The 13,458-nt window shown below is 42.2% G+C and overlaps 2 protein-coding genes across 7 annotated transcripts in view; one reads left to right on the top strand and one right to left on the bottom strand.

The window, feature by feature from the left end:
* The window catches only part of MANBA (mannosidase beta), a 54,395-nt gene extending 42,453 nt beyond the window's left edge, over nucleotides 1–11,942 (top strand). Inside the window, exons 17-21 of one of the 5 annotated variants that reach the window (XR_010606226.1) lie at nucleotides 1,750–3,486; nucleotides 4,885–5,044; nucleotides 8,149–8,234; nucleotides 10,008–10,181; nucleotides 10,277–11,942. Coding sequence is in view for 1 of the 5 variants with exons in the window: in XM_065634975.1 (XP_065491047.1) it covers nucleotides 1,750–1,974 (225 nt within the window). In the remaining 4 variants the exon portion in view is untranslated. The other 4 variants (XR_010606225.1, XR_010606227.1, XR_010606228.1 and 1 more) reach the window with 4 other exon arrangements.
* Nucleotides 8,866–13,458, bottom strand: part of NFKB1 (nuclear factor kappa B subunit 1) — a 57,131-nt gene continuing 52,538 nt past the window's right edge. The window contains exons 19-24 of one of the 2 annotated variants that reach the window (XM_065634973.1): nucleotides 12,907–13,009; nucleotides 11,895–12,019; nucleotides 11,059–11,125; nucleotides 10,572–10,744; nucleotides 10,259–10,436; nucleotides 8,866–9,645 (exon numbers count right to left, since the gene is read on the bottom strand). In XM_065634973.1, the coding sequence (XP_065491045.1) occupies nucleotides 9,458–9,645; nucleotides 10,259–10,436; nucleotides 10,572–10,744; nucleotides 11,059–11,125; nucleotides 11,895–12,019; nucleotides 12,907–13,009 (834 nt within the window). In that variant the 3' untranslated portion in view covers nucleotides 8,866–9,457. The remainder of the gene's footprint in view (nucleotides 9,646–10,258; nucleotides 10,437–10,571; nucleotides 10,745–11,058; nucleotides 11,126–11,894; nucleotides 12,020–12,906; nucleotides 13,010–13,458) is intronic. The other variant, XM_065634974.1, reaches the window with a different exon arrangement.

Raw genomic sequence — 13,458 nt, 5'->3', positions numbered from 1 at the left:
CAATATTTCCTCTTGAAGTGCCCGTGTACCATTGCTAACACGCAATATTGCATGTTCCTTTCCTCTTGCTGCAAATCCCTGCCTTCCAGCTACAGGTTCGGATTTGCATAATAGTGATTATTTCTTAATATCTGGCAAGTGTGTCCGTCTTCTGAACAGGCACAGAAAGCATCAGTGTTGGATCACTGTCATTGAGCCTATTTGCTGCTTTTTCCCTGGATTTCTTCCGCTCCTGGCAAGCATGCTCTGTATACAGAGCGCAAACATGCTCCGTGTGTGTGTGTACACACGTTTTGTTAAACCTTACTTCTTACTATGTAAATCTTATTGCAAAATTCTTAATGAGCAGATTGGCTGGATGAGGACCTGTGTGTTTTCATATTTGGCTTCCAGACTGCAGCTTTGCTCTTTAGAGCTAAACTAAACAAGGCGGGAGATAGAGGTCTTCAATCTCTTTGAATCTGGACCAGCATAATTACTTTACAAAAAGAAAATGGGCCAGATTTTCCCTTCTTATCTCTTCCATGGCAGCACAGTCTGCCTCCTGAGTATACAAAGGAAAGAAATCAGCCTGGTTTTGTTTTTTTTTTTTCAGCTGGTAGCACAGTCTGGAGTCTGAGTCCTGCTGGGTTTTTTGTGGATGACATCATCGATAATAAAAGCTCTGCAACTGGAGCATCATTGGGAAATTTCACTCCTTTTTCCCATAGCTGCGTTGTCTCCAAAGCACTAACTGAGAAGGATAGCTAGCGAGGATAAATGCAAAGTGGTTATTTTAAGAAAGTATGCCACTGTTATTTTAAAAAACATTCTGGTTTGTGAGGAGCTGGTGCTTCTATACATAGTCACTAATAAACTAACTAGCCTTTCAAATGCATTGCTAATCCAAGTGCTACTTTTCATAACATTGCTTTTAACAAAACATGAAGACTTCAGTGTTTCTTCAGAAAACAAAAGATGTAAATGACGTGTGCTTTTTCATAAAAATAAATAGTGCTGTCTGTCTTGTAAGCAGGATGTGTTTTCTGCACTTAACATAATTTGTCTGCTTTTTATATATAGTTAATTGGTATTTGAAAATGATGTAGCGTATTTCATGATGGCAAATGGAGAGTGCTGTGTGAAAATGCATCCTGGTTGTGATTTTAAGCCTCTCTGTGATTGACTACTGATGGAACTTAATATAAAACATTATACCTCGTCCTGATATTTCACAACATCGCTGCCTTTTAAGTGTAGTGTAAGGACTTCGGTGGCCTCCTGTGCTACTATGGTTTTTACCACCTTCTGCTTCTTGTGTATTTCTATAACTGAATGTAATTGAGAAGGCCAGCTACTTTAGTAGTTGGGAATTTGTAGGTTGAGTGAAGTGTGTTGGTGAAAGTACAAATCTCTTTCACTGCAGTAAGCAGGGGATACCAGCACTAGGTACAAGTCAGATTACCATTCATTTGGTTATTTTCATAAGAAGATGGTAGAATCAAAACATGTCATGGCATTTTTCTACAATTTGTAGTATTCTGTAGGAAGGCGATAATAACACTTTTAGTTTTTCAATAGTTCTTACATATGAATCCTGTTGGTTTGACCTTTTGCTCCAGAAGAGAATAGTAATTTTGATCAAATGTAGTTGTTCAGGCTGTTTTACTGACATGCAGGTCTTTCCCAATTTGGGTGTAACTAACTGGGTGGTTATTTAACACGTATATTTTATTTATTTGGGGTTTTTAAAATTTATTTCTTTTCCAGGCCTCTGTATCGCAACGAGATGACACATACGTATTTGCTCTTCAGACCACCACAATTGCTCCTTTTGTTTCTCTGGACGTGGGGAGTATAAAAGGCAGATTTAGTGACAATGGTTTCCTCATGACCGAAAAGAAGAAAGTGGTTGTGTTTTATCCTTGGGAACATACCAGTGTTGAAGAACTAGCGAAGTCACTGACCTTGACCTCTTTGCTGGATGTTGCCTGAGGATACTTTGTTTCCTTCTCGATAAGGAGTGGAAAAGGAAGAGGAAAAAAAAAATCAGAAGAATTTAGCTAAAGTTGAAGTGTGACGTACAGTTTGAGCTAACTGGAGAGCATACTGTCTGTTCCTGTCATGTTAATTTTAATTGCTGGTTCAATGTAAAGATACCAAAAGCAAAACTTGCATATAATATATGTCGTGTGTTGAAAGTAAGGCTTTCTCAGGTAACGGGGAAAAATATATCCCATGTATAAAATGGGAGGGGTGAGTTGGTGCAAGAGAGCTGGCCCGACTTCTCCAGTTCACATGAGATGACTTACTGGGTTGTGAATTCATCCTAAGAGGCAACACAAATATGCACCTCCAGTCTATGGTTGTAAAAATCTATTTTTTTTTCCAGTTTCGCTATGCCGTAAGTGGAAATTCATCTTAGGATAACAGCAAGGGAGTGGAGCTGCCCCCACCCCCATGGGTGTGCCCCCACTTGGAGTGCCTTTATCTATCTACACCCAAATTGGGAGAGCACTAGTCCTACCCTTCCAGGCTGTTGCTCTGCCAGGTGTCCTGATCCCTCCTGCAAGACAGGCTGGAAACCTGGGCAGATCTGCTCCCTGTCTGAAAGGAGAATTGAGGACAAGACTTTTCTTCTCTCTTCTCATGCAACATTGAGCAACAACCTTGAGAGCTCTGCATCTAGCTTTGCCTCTTCCAGAGCGCTGCAGGTGCGGTCACAAGCTCTTTGCTGCCGCATGGGATCCTGCGTAATGTGGCACCGTATGAGATATACGTGCTGTGGGAAATGGAACAGTGAGAAGAGTTGACCGTAGGTGCAAAGAGAGGGCGGTACAGAAGAAAAATGGTTGTGTGCAAAGACCAAAGAGTTACAAGTGACTGTTTTTTCTCTCTTAGCTGCAGAGTGTGGGGGCTGCTGTTCTCACTCAGACATTGCTGCACAGCTGCTGCGTTACCTCCTGGCGTTCCTCACGAGTGGCCCTGTGCTCCATACCGATCCTCCTCTCCTTCCAACAAAGGAAAACCTCAGCTTAATTTCACATCTCTCTGTAGGAGTTCCCCATGGTTAGATCTGGTGGCACACTGAACTCCTTAGTCCATACAAAGTAATGGTGCTTCACTGTCCTGTGTTTGAGTACATCGTTTTTAAAATGTCTAGGTTTCCCGTGGAAATGTCGTCTCACTTTGGCATTTGATAGAAAGAAAGCAGGCTTGCTTCAGCATGGGGGGCTGCTGGAGCCCGTGGAGCTGAAAGCCTGAGGGTTTGGCAGTCAGGAAATCCAGGTCACCCAACCATGCCTTGGACAGGTCGCTGGACATCGCTCTCATCTGTCCGATGCGGTTTGAAATGCAGCCACGATCTTGCTGGGGTTCCCCGAGGATCCTCTCACCGTCCAAGAAAGCATTAGTTTCCTTGCAGAGCACCTAGCAGAATTAGCACTTCACAGTTGGTGTTTGGACAAGCTCTACTGGTGATGTCCATCTTGGTAGCAAAAGCACCAGGTGGGTTTTGTTTGCTGTGCGGGGAGAGCGGCTGCACGTTCCTTTGGTCACTCAGAACTTGGAACTGGGGGCGGTTTTCTTGCAGCGATCACAGTTTTAATGGGCAAAGAGATGAGCGTAGTGACTGATGCTCAGCGGTCTCTGGTGCCTTTTGAATTGGGTCTTAACCAAAACTGACATTCTCCCGAGCAAGAGGGAAAACTTCGAGATGAAATGGAAATGATAAATGGAAGTTGCTTGCACGTTTTATTAGGTCAGCAAAACAACTGACTGCAGTTGCACAGGAGGGCTTTTCTGATTCAAAACTTGTCCTAGTTGAAAGAAAACATGGAAGTACTCAAAATATGTATGTTCCAATGTTTATAGGTTATATAAAATAAATGGGAAAAATGATAGTCACAAATCTTAACAGAAAATGCAGACATTGATAAAGGGATTTAATAGTTATCTGAGAGGCATCTTGGGCCAACAATACAAGAAAAATCCATCAGTTTTTTCGGTGTTCTGGAATCAGAGTGGAATCAAAGCAGGAACAGAGTCAACATAAGGTAAGGATGGGAAAATGTGGAATAAATATGATTAATAAATATTACTGCAGTTTGGTTGATGTCTTTCTTTTACACTGATGTAGAAATGTCTCTTCCAGCAACATCTAGATGGAATTGCAAAATGGCAGTTAATGGTGTTAAATAAATAAAAACTTTGGCAGAATTACTTGTTTCAAAGGAGATCAAGAGGACTATCTGAAGGCAAATGATACTTGTTCTTAGTGTATCTCAGAATATGAGTGAAGTTTGAGAGATTTTGGATGGTCAGAAAGCATAATCTTTGAGTTTGGATAACTGTGACCTTGTTTAGCCCATCATGAATTTTAGTCAAAATCATGAAAGAAATAGTGTGGTACATGATCAATAATTGATGGAGTGGCTATGCAGCTAATGCCTATCAGCGCTGTTATGCAGAAGAGCGTTCTTTTATAATATTTTTTGTGCTGTTGTTTTCTGCTGTTATCAGATTGGCATAAAAAGCCTCAGACAATTTAAAAATCATTGTTATTTTTGAAGGTCAGAATCTCCCTAAAGGGTGGGTCCATTCTTTCCCACTGCAAAGCTTTAGTCCAGCACTAGGTGCTGTTATGAAAGATTAGCAATTGTGCTTAAGCCAACTGCTTGAGCTCAAACCAGAATTGAATGGGGGAGGTTCACTTCCATTATTAGCTTAATATCTTTAATATGTTCTTTTGGTTTCCTGGTGTTGTAGTAGTTATGTATTTATAGACGCTATTTTCTCCTCTCCCCCACACAGCTGTAACGTGTACCTTGGTTAACCGTTTTCCCATGGTATTTGGCCGTGACGTACTGTGCTTGGTGACATTGTTGTGCCTTCGTCTCGGCTCAGGGTGAAGACAGGAACGCACCAGTGAAGAGATCTTTGGAGCAGCTGTCACTTGTATCTACACATCCGTCTGACTGTTGGTGCAGCTGCTCAGTGGCACCTGGATTGCCAGTTGTACCTGGCGGGCTGGGCTCAGCAACAGGAGCATTAGGAAAAGCGTTTGGTAAGTGTCATGGTGCTTGTCCTCAGTGTCATTAAATTATCGGTGGCAAGAGCAGAGGGGAATGGCCTCATCAATATTCCTTCCGGGTGCAGCCTTGCAATGTTTTGTTCAAGGGATCACTGGGTTTGCTTGCGCTGATGGCTTTCGTTTGCTTCTGGCCTCCTGGGCTGTTCTTCACAGCTGGCAAAGGCAGCCGGCAGAGTTCCCCTCAGCAGAGCCATGGCAAACGCCCTTCCAGAACAGAACTTGAGAGCAGACTTTGGAAGAAAGCTGCGTGACATTGCCTCGTTTGCTGTCCTAAAACTGGTGTCTGGCAGAGATTTGATTCTGAACTCATTCAGGACCTGCAGAGACCACTTTGAGCTTTAGAAGGCATGTCTTTTTTGGTACTTTCTGCCACACAAGGAAGACTTATTTTGCTCCAGTTTACTTGAGCACTTCCTTGGAAGCTTTTCCAAGTTCTTCTATGTATTTTCCAAGAAAGCAGCATGTGAACGCATCTAAATTGCCTCTCTAAATAAGTGTTTATAGCTCTTTGTCAGTCTTTGTTGTTACCTGCTGTTTGCATACCTTGGGTCCTTAACGATTTTTCTGCCTTAGACGCATGTCTTCAGTCCTTTTACTTTTCTTAGTCCCACTTCTGGTTTTGGAGATGTGTAGCAGAGACCCCTTCAGTGACCTGTAGCATTGTCAGGTGCAGAGGAGCAGGCCAGTGAGTTTCTTGTTCTCTCCTGTGGCGTAGAAGCCTTTACGCTGTCAGAATTACAGATTTCTTTCTTACCCTCTGAGGGGTAAGTTGAGTTATCCAGGAACTTGTGATTTGAATGTTTAATGACATGTCCCAGTCAAGGAATCGGGTTTACCTAACTCTTCTTTCCAGTCAGGTGTTACAAGACAGTGAAATAAAACCCTGATTTAGTTTTATTAGGGTGGAAAAACAAAACTTAAGTGAAAAATATAGAACCTTAAAATTACTTAGTTTTGTCCCTGCCAACATTGAGGAAAGGCCATCTTACTCTGTAGGAGGTAGAGTCAGTTAGTAAAGACCTGTAAACATCAGTTTTGATTATTAATGTTTGTTGTAGCCAAAACAGAGGTGTCTTTGGTCTGGGCAACTCCAGCAAACATGCTGCAGTATGAAGGGAAACAACACCCTGAGGACTAGTTAGGTGGTGAGTCTGGTCGCTTCCCAGGACCTCATCTTGGAGGGTCTTATTTGGAAGTTGATCTTGAGATTTCTTGATGGGCTCTGTGAGTGCCAAGTGGTTCGGCGTTGCTCTTTCTTTGCAGAGTTTTATTAGTTTGCAGCTTGCTGGGGACCTGGTTGACTCTGTCGAGGGGATTGGCTGTGATAGAAGGGACTTTACTCTTGCATATTTGAACCACTGGCCTGTGCATTGACCCAGGCTCTATGGCCCAGGATGGTGTTGGGTAATCCAGAACAGGAGCTCTCAGTAAGAATGAGAGCTGTCTGCGGAGATGGTGGCCTGGTGGGGAAACATGCTGTTGTCAGATGCAAGAGCTGAAAGTTTTGGTCCTTTTTCATGGTGTTGAAAAATTAAAACCTTAAATGCTGACTGAGTTACACCATTGCTACCCTCTGCTTAGCAGTTAAGTGAGAGGTTTCTCTCCTTAAGTCAGGTATAGACAGGAACTCTCAGGCAGTGAATTCCTGAGCTCCTGTAGGACTCTTTTTAGTTTCTTCCATCACATTTGTGAAATAGGAGTAGCAGCACTTCCTTTCTGGGCAAGGAGATGCAAGGATAAATCTGTATCTGAGGTAAGCAGGTATGATGACGAGGCACATAAGTACATCTTGATAGTTACCTGTGAGGAAGAATATATCAACTATAAAAGGTTCTGCTAAGACTTGTCTGCATCGCTTACGCTTTCTCTTGCTAAGCCTGATTCCCCTGCACGGAGCCTGGCCTTCTCCCAGCTGCCACCAGTACCAGCCAGCAGGCCCTGTCCAGGATGACCACCTGCTAGTATGAAAAAAGGTAAAGCAGAAAGAGTAAAGCTGCGTGGTTTGGCATTTTCTTTTAATGGAGCTGCCTGAGGTACACACGAGGCTCTCCAATAGGTTTGCCCTGCTGGATGAGAACTATACAAGAAGACACAGATGGCTCCTGATAGATGTTGTGCCACTTTCTGTAGTGTGTCCTACACGAGCCAGTGTGTTCTACCTCCTGCTGTTGCCTGGTTCTGGCAAACTGTGCAGCATGCTTGCAGCACATGTTTCAGATGCTAAGGGTTAATAGAGATGGGAAAGTTGTCCTGTTATGTGACTCAACTGTAAAAACTTCAGCCTTCCTGTTTGAATTAATGAGAATATTTTTTTTTCTATTTCTAAACAAAGAGAGGGGGGAAAAAAGAGGACCAAAGCCTCTTTTGTTAAATTAATGACTGAAACTGAGATGCTGCAAGGAAAGAAGCCGCCAGACTGCCATTTAAACACTTGAATACACAGGGCCTAGGGCAGATGTCCTGCTGTTCTTCGCATGATCACGAACCTGATGAATAGCTATTATGCACCATTTGGTCATGACGTGCTTAAGGAAATACAGACCCAGGTTTCTTCTGGTGGTTTAAAAGCAAAAAGCTGGTCAGAAATAAGGCTGAAAGGTATGAATCAACAGCCAGGGTGCCATGGTGACCTGCAGGATTATAAAAACCTCAATAACAGTCTGTGCCAGCCCCCTGAGTTGTGCTGGAAATTCTGTGACAGCAGAAGGTGCGTTTGACTCAGCAGCTCTGGAGGGCTCAGGAAAATCCCCCAGCCCCAGAATATGAGAAAGTTGGCCTGGTTCTGTTATGGCTGGAGTGCAAAGAGACCACTGGACAAGTACAGTAATTGAACAAAAATCCATATGCCTTTGACACTGCATACCCAGGTTATACATACAATAACTGAAAGAATGGCATTTTTACTATTATGCAGCTTGTTTCTCTGGAAGTAATTAACATGCTTAGTAATTCAGCTGGATATAAAATTATTTCACAAGTTTGGCTTTTTTTCCCTTTACTCATGGTTTAATTCATTACAGCAACTACTGCTCTAAGAGTAACCATTCTTAAGGTTGATCTTGATTCATTTTTCTCAGCAATGACACCCATGTCACTGAAGGCTGAGCCGAGCCAAGACCATCGCTGCCAATCTCCACCTTCGTGCCAAGAAAACCGGCTGCAAGTAAGTGACAATGGTCCTCTTTGCTTTTTCATCATGAAATCTGATACCTGTTCTGTATTCTTAGTAGAGCCGACACCTGTAACAGTTACACTCACCATCTCAGAATGGAGGTGAAACAAGACAGAATACTGCTCAGGAACACGGTTATGAGAGGAGTTTATAGACAGCCCAGAGAAGAACTGTCTCTTCAGAGTGTTACTGAGATGCCAAATAGTTGGGTTTAGAGTAAATAATTCTCTGAGGCCATAACTAAGAGAACTAAAAGAACGTGAGTCAGAGGCTTCAGTTCCAAAGCACAGACACAGCACGGCTGCTCAGGACTACCTGGTGCTCCTGCTCTCCCATTATAAGAGGTACTTAAGCTTTAAGACAAGTGCCTTGCAACTCTTTTTTTTTTTTAAATTTTAGAACTTGGAAATCAGCATAATCTTGTATCAATGCCTAAAACTGAAACAAGAAATCTTCAATAACTCCACTTGAAAGATACATAAAAATTCCAGCAAGTGTCAACAAGAGATTTCATTTTGGGTTTTTATTATAAAAGTAAAATAAAAATTAGCATTTAAAAAGCACTTTTTTTTTAAAGGAAGAGATATTAAAAAACTATTTACAAATAGAAAAATGCCAAACTTGATTCTTTTTTTTTTTATAAGAGGCACCGAAGTTAAGTTTAAATACATTATTTGAAATATACAAGATTTTTTTTTTTTTAGAATTCTCTTTTTTCTGAGTTGTCATTGTTGTGATTAAAGTCATGGTTTTTCTTTGCCAGCTATTGTATAAGCCTTTTTCATTTAACTGTGCTGCAAAAATTATGAAGAGAGCAGCTAGAAACTGTACTCATTGATTGCTCTGTGTGCCTTACCTCTTTTCACTAAGTGAGTTGGTATTATGCATTAACAAGGAGTGACTTTCGGCTATAAAAGAAAATCCTCACAAACCAGAAAAGCTCAGGTCAGTCACAGCGTCCAGTCCTGTGTATTAATACAGCAGGAGAGCCCTGGTTATTGTACATGGCTTGTAAATGAATAAAATGAAATGTACTTGAGGAAGGAAGCAAGAGCTGGGAGTCACATGCTGAAGTCACAATTGGTTCAGGTTCGTTTCTGGTTCCTCCAGCGCACTTTTGGTTCTGAATTCACTTCCCTCGGGCCAGGATGACACTGATGTAATTTTAAACGTCACGTTTGTTCCCGTAACTGCATGTCGCTCATGGAATATTACTAGTTGGCTATGTAATTGCTTTGCGCTGAACTTTCCTGGCTGTAGCCCAGGGTCATTTTGCTCAGTGTTACTGATGACTTGCTGTTCAGAGAGTCTAAGTAAGTAAAGCTCAGTCTGCGGAAGGAGGTCTCCACACCGCTGTCACACGTGCTTTCGGTGTCTTGAAATTTGCTATTGTAAAGCTCACCTGAGGGAGAGAGAAAAGGGAAATACATTATCATTTGTGTTGCTTCAGTAATGTTGCTTGCAGAAAAGCCTAAGGAGTGCAAACCAATAGGGTCAAAGCTCTTCTCTAGGAAAATAACCCTAACTTTAGATATTAAAATAGGAAAAGTTGTGCTGAATGCTTTCAGTTGACCAAAGCATGTGGTCTGCTGCACTGCTGGCAGACGGCAGCAGCTGGGATGAGAAGCCTGGTGCCCATCTGACAATAACGCTGTCACCGCACTGGTCAGGACTCTGCCCAGGTGTGGTAGGAGCAGGGCAAAACATTGATAAACTTTCTAAGTATAAAGCTCCTAAAGCTTTCTCATGTTATTTCACTTGCAGATTTCTTTTTGAGACAAATAATTGAGCAATTCTCATCTAGTAAGTGAGCCTGAAATATGAAGAAGGCAGCAGCAGCTGTTTGTCTGTCCAAGAACCACAAAAGGAGTCCCTGACTGCCAGAGGACTGTATCTGGGTTGAAGGTCTGATGTGGGCGCAGTGTCTCTACAACAGTGGTCAGCATTATTCAGTATTTTTCTAAACAACAATAATGTTTCAAATAAAGCTCTTGATGTTTTGCTGACAATTTTACCTGTCTCTCTGTTTGCAGAGGTGGGTGGTGATGACAACGGAAGAGCTTTTGCTGTATTGTCCTGCTGCTGAGATGGGCTTCGTGAGATGGACAGTGCTTTTTGAATCATTTCGACGGCTTCTGTGTGATCCATCTGTTTCAAAGCAGCAATCAACTCTTGAACTGTACCACCAGAAACCTACGAGAGAAGATACCAGATGCTCACCATCATCCAGACCAGCTAAAACCAGAGGGCCACACTGTCTCGCCAGGCAGGAGAACAACATTTTCTATGTGTCTGTGTGTTCTTTAAAACTCATTACAGCCACATTACCTCATAGTTATCTAGCAGAGTTTTTGATGGGGAAGGGCTCAACCTGAAGGCATTGTTAAGTATGCCAAGACCCAGTTTTTGTGCTAGTGTGGACCAGTTTTTCCTTGGATCAGGTGCTTCCAATAGTTTGTAAAGCTGCATCCTGCAACTTTCATTCAGCTCTCTCAAATGCCCTGGGGAAGAGAGAAATACGTTAGTTTATTATTTATACAAATCATGCAACAGTTCATTTCTAAGCAGAAACAAAGCCAAATTAAAGAGTATTTTAGAGTCCATCAATGTGTTTACTAATCTATTGCTGTAGCACTGAACATGTCCTCCTTTGTGTCCTTGTCACCTACCTCTCATTCTATGAACGAGTGGGTGGGAGGGAACCTCTTCTCCCTCCCCATTTCAGGTACAAGCTCTTGCAGGACTATGACTTCTGCAAGTGCACTTTCAGTACTCAGTTACTAGAGGGATAATGTCAAGTCTTTATAGATGTTACCTTGTGGCAGTAAGTCCTCCGAAACCACTGCTGCCTCATAGGGTTTGCCATTTAATATGTCATACACCTAAGAGAATACATTAAAGTCAATATTTAGCAGAAACCTGGTTAGCATCTATTATCTTGGTAAGTCTCAGTAGTATTGTTATAAAGTCCTAATCGCATCTGTAAATGGGCATTTTTTTCTGTCCCAGGATCAGTGTGACTAAAGCTACTGTAGAAGACCTGTGTAAAGCTTGAGGGACAAACCTTGAGAAGTGACTCTCCCTTGCCCTTTCGCTATGTCATCTGGCAACTGTTTTCAAGATAGAGAGGGTGTCTTTGCAGTAAGTGGCAGTTGCAGCAGTTGAGTGAGGAGTCAGTGCCTGTCTGCAACCAGGAATTCAAAACAAAGCCTGGCTTAGATTTCCACCTAAAGCTGGTACCTCTCTGCAGCTCCTCTGCTCAGAGATGCTGACTGGTTGTACCTTACACTCATACCAAACCACTGTCTGGGTAGGACACAAAAGTGTGCTTTTCCCTGCACACGAAGTCTGCAATTCTGAAGAACATGCAGCAAAAAAACCCACTAGAGAGTGTCTCACTCTGAATATGGGCTTTCAGACACCAGCTGCCCAACCAGCTAAATACTTTTCCATATTGAAGTCTGTAATGCAACTATTTCAAGAAGGGCCTGGTCATTTTTTTTTTTTGGTGGCTGAACTAGTTTAATTTCTGATGGCAAATTAGTAGCTTGTCCATTGAAATAACTGCAGATGCTGTGAAAGGCGTTGGCTGGGAGAGCTGAACTATCCATTTATTATTAAAAAACAAAAGGAAAAAATCAGACCACGTACCTCACAGTCGGCCGCCATATCCAGCGGTGTTGTTCCAGGCACAATCCCTTCATCATCATCTTCATCAGCTTTCACATCGTCTAGATCAAACAATGGCTCAAAGTTCTCAATGTGAGGATCTGCACCTGGAAAACAAGTGTGCAAAAAAATTCTTAAGAAAAGGCTTTAAGTTGCTTCTCAACAATATTTGAAATATGCATTTTAAGTGCGGAATGGCAAATCTGCTAATTTAGCTACTCAAGCTAAATTACATTTTATATTAGGTCAGCAAATAACTATTTTTAATCAACTAAAGTTAAATGCTCTCACATCCCTGTGTAATGTAGTGCTCTGTTATAAGGAGGGAAACAATGGCAAGCAGGTGTTAGGGACCGAAGAAGGAGCCGTGATTATACAAACTGACTTCGAGTCTTGGCTCACGCAGAGCGTAGCACAAATGTGATAAAGCAATGGTGCGGTGCTGCTTTTTATAGTGTCACTGAAAGTGTGAGTATTAGTAAAAGACCAGACACACAGCCAGAGTAATAAGAGGCTTGGATTTCTGTTTCGAAGGAGAAAAATCAGGTCTAAATACAATCGAAAAAAAAGTTCCAATAAATATTCAAAACTAACTCTTCCACAGTGATGAAATGGGAGACACTAGCATGCTCATGTTTCAATGACCTATTTTTTCTTGTTTTTAAAGCAGCCCAACATTTATCCCAACTTTTTAATGAGGTCTCCTCTGCTTTTTCAGCTACAAAAAAACTACAAAATAAATAGTCAAAAGACATCCAAGAGTGCTCGAGAGATTTTTTTGACTAATATATTTTGCTTTTTTAGCCATTAGATGGTGCTAGAGAGTAGCGCGCCTGAAAGTAGGCATTGATGAAAACCAAATCTCCCTGTTTCTAACATCTGATTTCTTCTGCTCCTTAAGCAAGTTCACTGGCACATTCTTTTCCGCTCGCAGCTTTGTAACCTGAATTGTCACTGTGAAAGAAACCTCTCCAGCAAATATTTACTTTCATACCTGCTGCTTTGAGAACTGCTGCCAGTTTTGTAGAGCCCCTTCCAGCTGCTATGTGAAGAGGAGTTGTCCCATCATACGTAGTGCTGTCCACATCCACATCACCCTAAGTTTTTATTTAACGACAAAAAGAAAAGCGCTATTCCTCTAGACAACACAGCCGCAGAGACTCACATTGCACCATTCCATGTCTGTCTGCATAAAAACTAATTGCTGTCCGAAAAGAAGGAATGAGAAAGTAGCGGCCCGCAGCGCCGCTGCCGCGTTCCTCCCCAGCTGCAGCTGCCGCGGGAGCTCTTAAGCACATGAGGATCAAGGTGTTAAGGAGATGAGACAAATATGCAGAGATACACACAACGAGCTCTCCGCACACACCTGGATCCACATTCTGCTTCACAAAGATAAAGTGATTAACTTGTTCGTCAGTAGTTTTAATGGCTGCCGGAATTACTCAGTGCAAATTAAACACAGCATACGCGGTCGGGTCAGGGTCACAAACTGTAAATGCCTCAACTTGGGCAAAAGGTTCACCAGCAGTGCTGAACAAGTAGTAAT

The sequence above is a fragment of the Caloenas nicobarica genome, chromosome 4, assembly GCF_036013445.1.
Source record: "Caloenas nicobarica isolate bCalNic1 chromosome 4, bCalNic1.hap1, whole genome shotgun sequence".
NCBI classification, from domain to species: domain Eukaryota; kingdom Metazoa; phylum Chordata; class Aves; order Columbiformes; family Columbidae; genus Caloenas; species Caloenas nicobarica.
The sequence above is the reverse complement of the archived record's forward strand: the minus strand, read 5'-3'. Positions and strand labels throughout refer to the sequence as shown.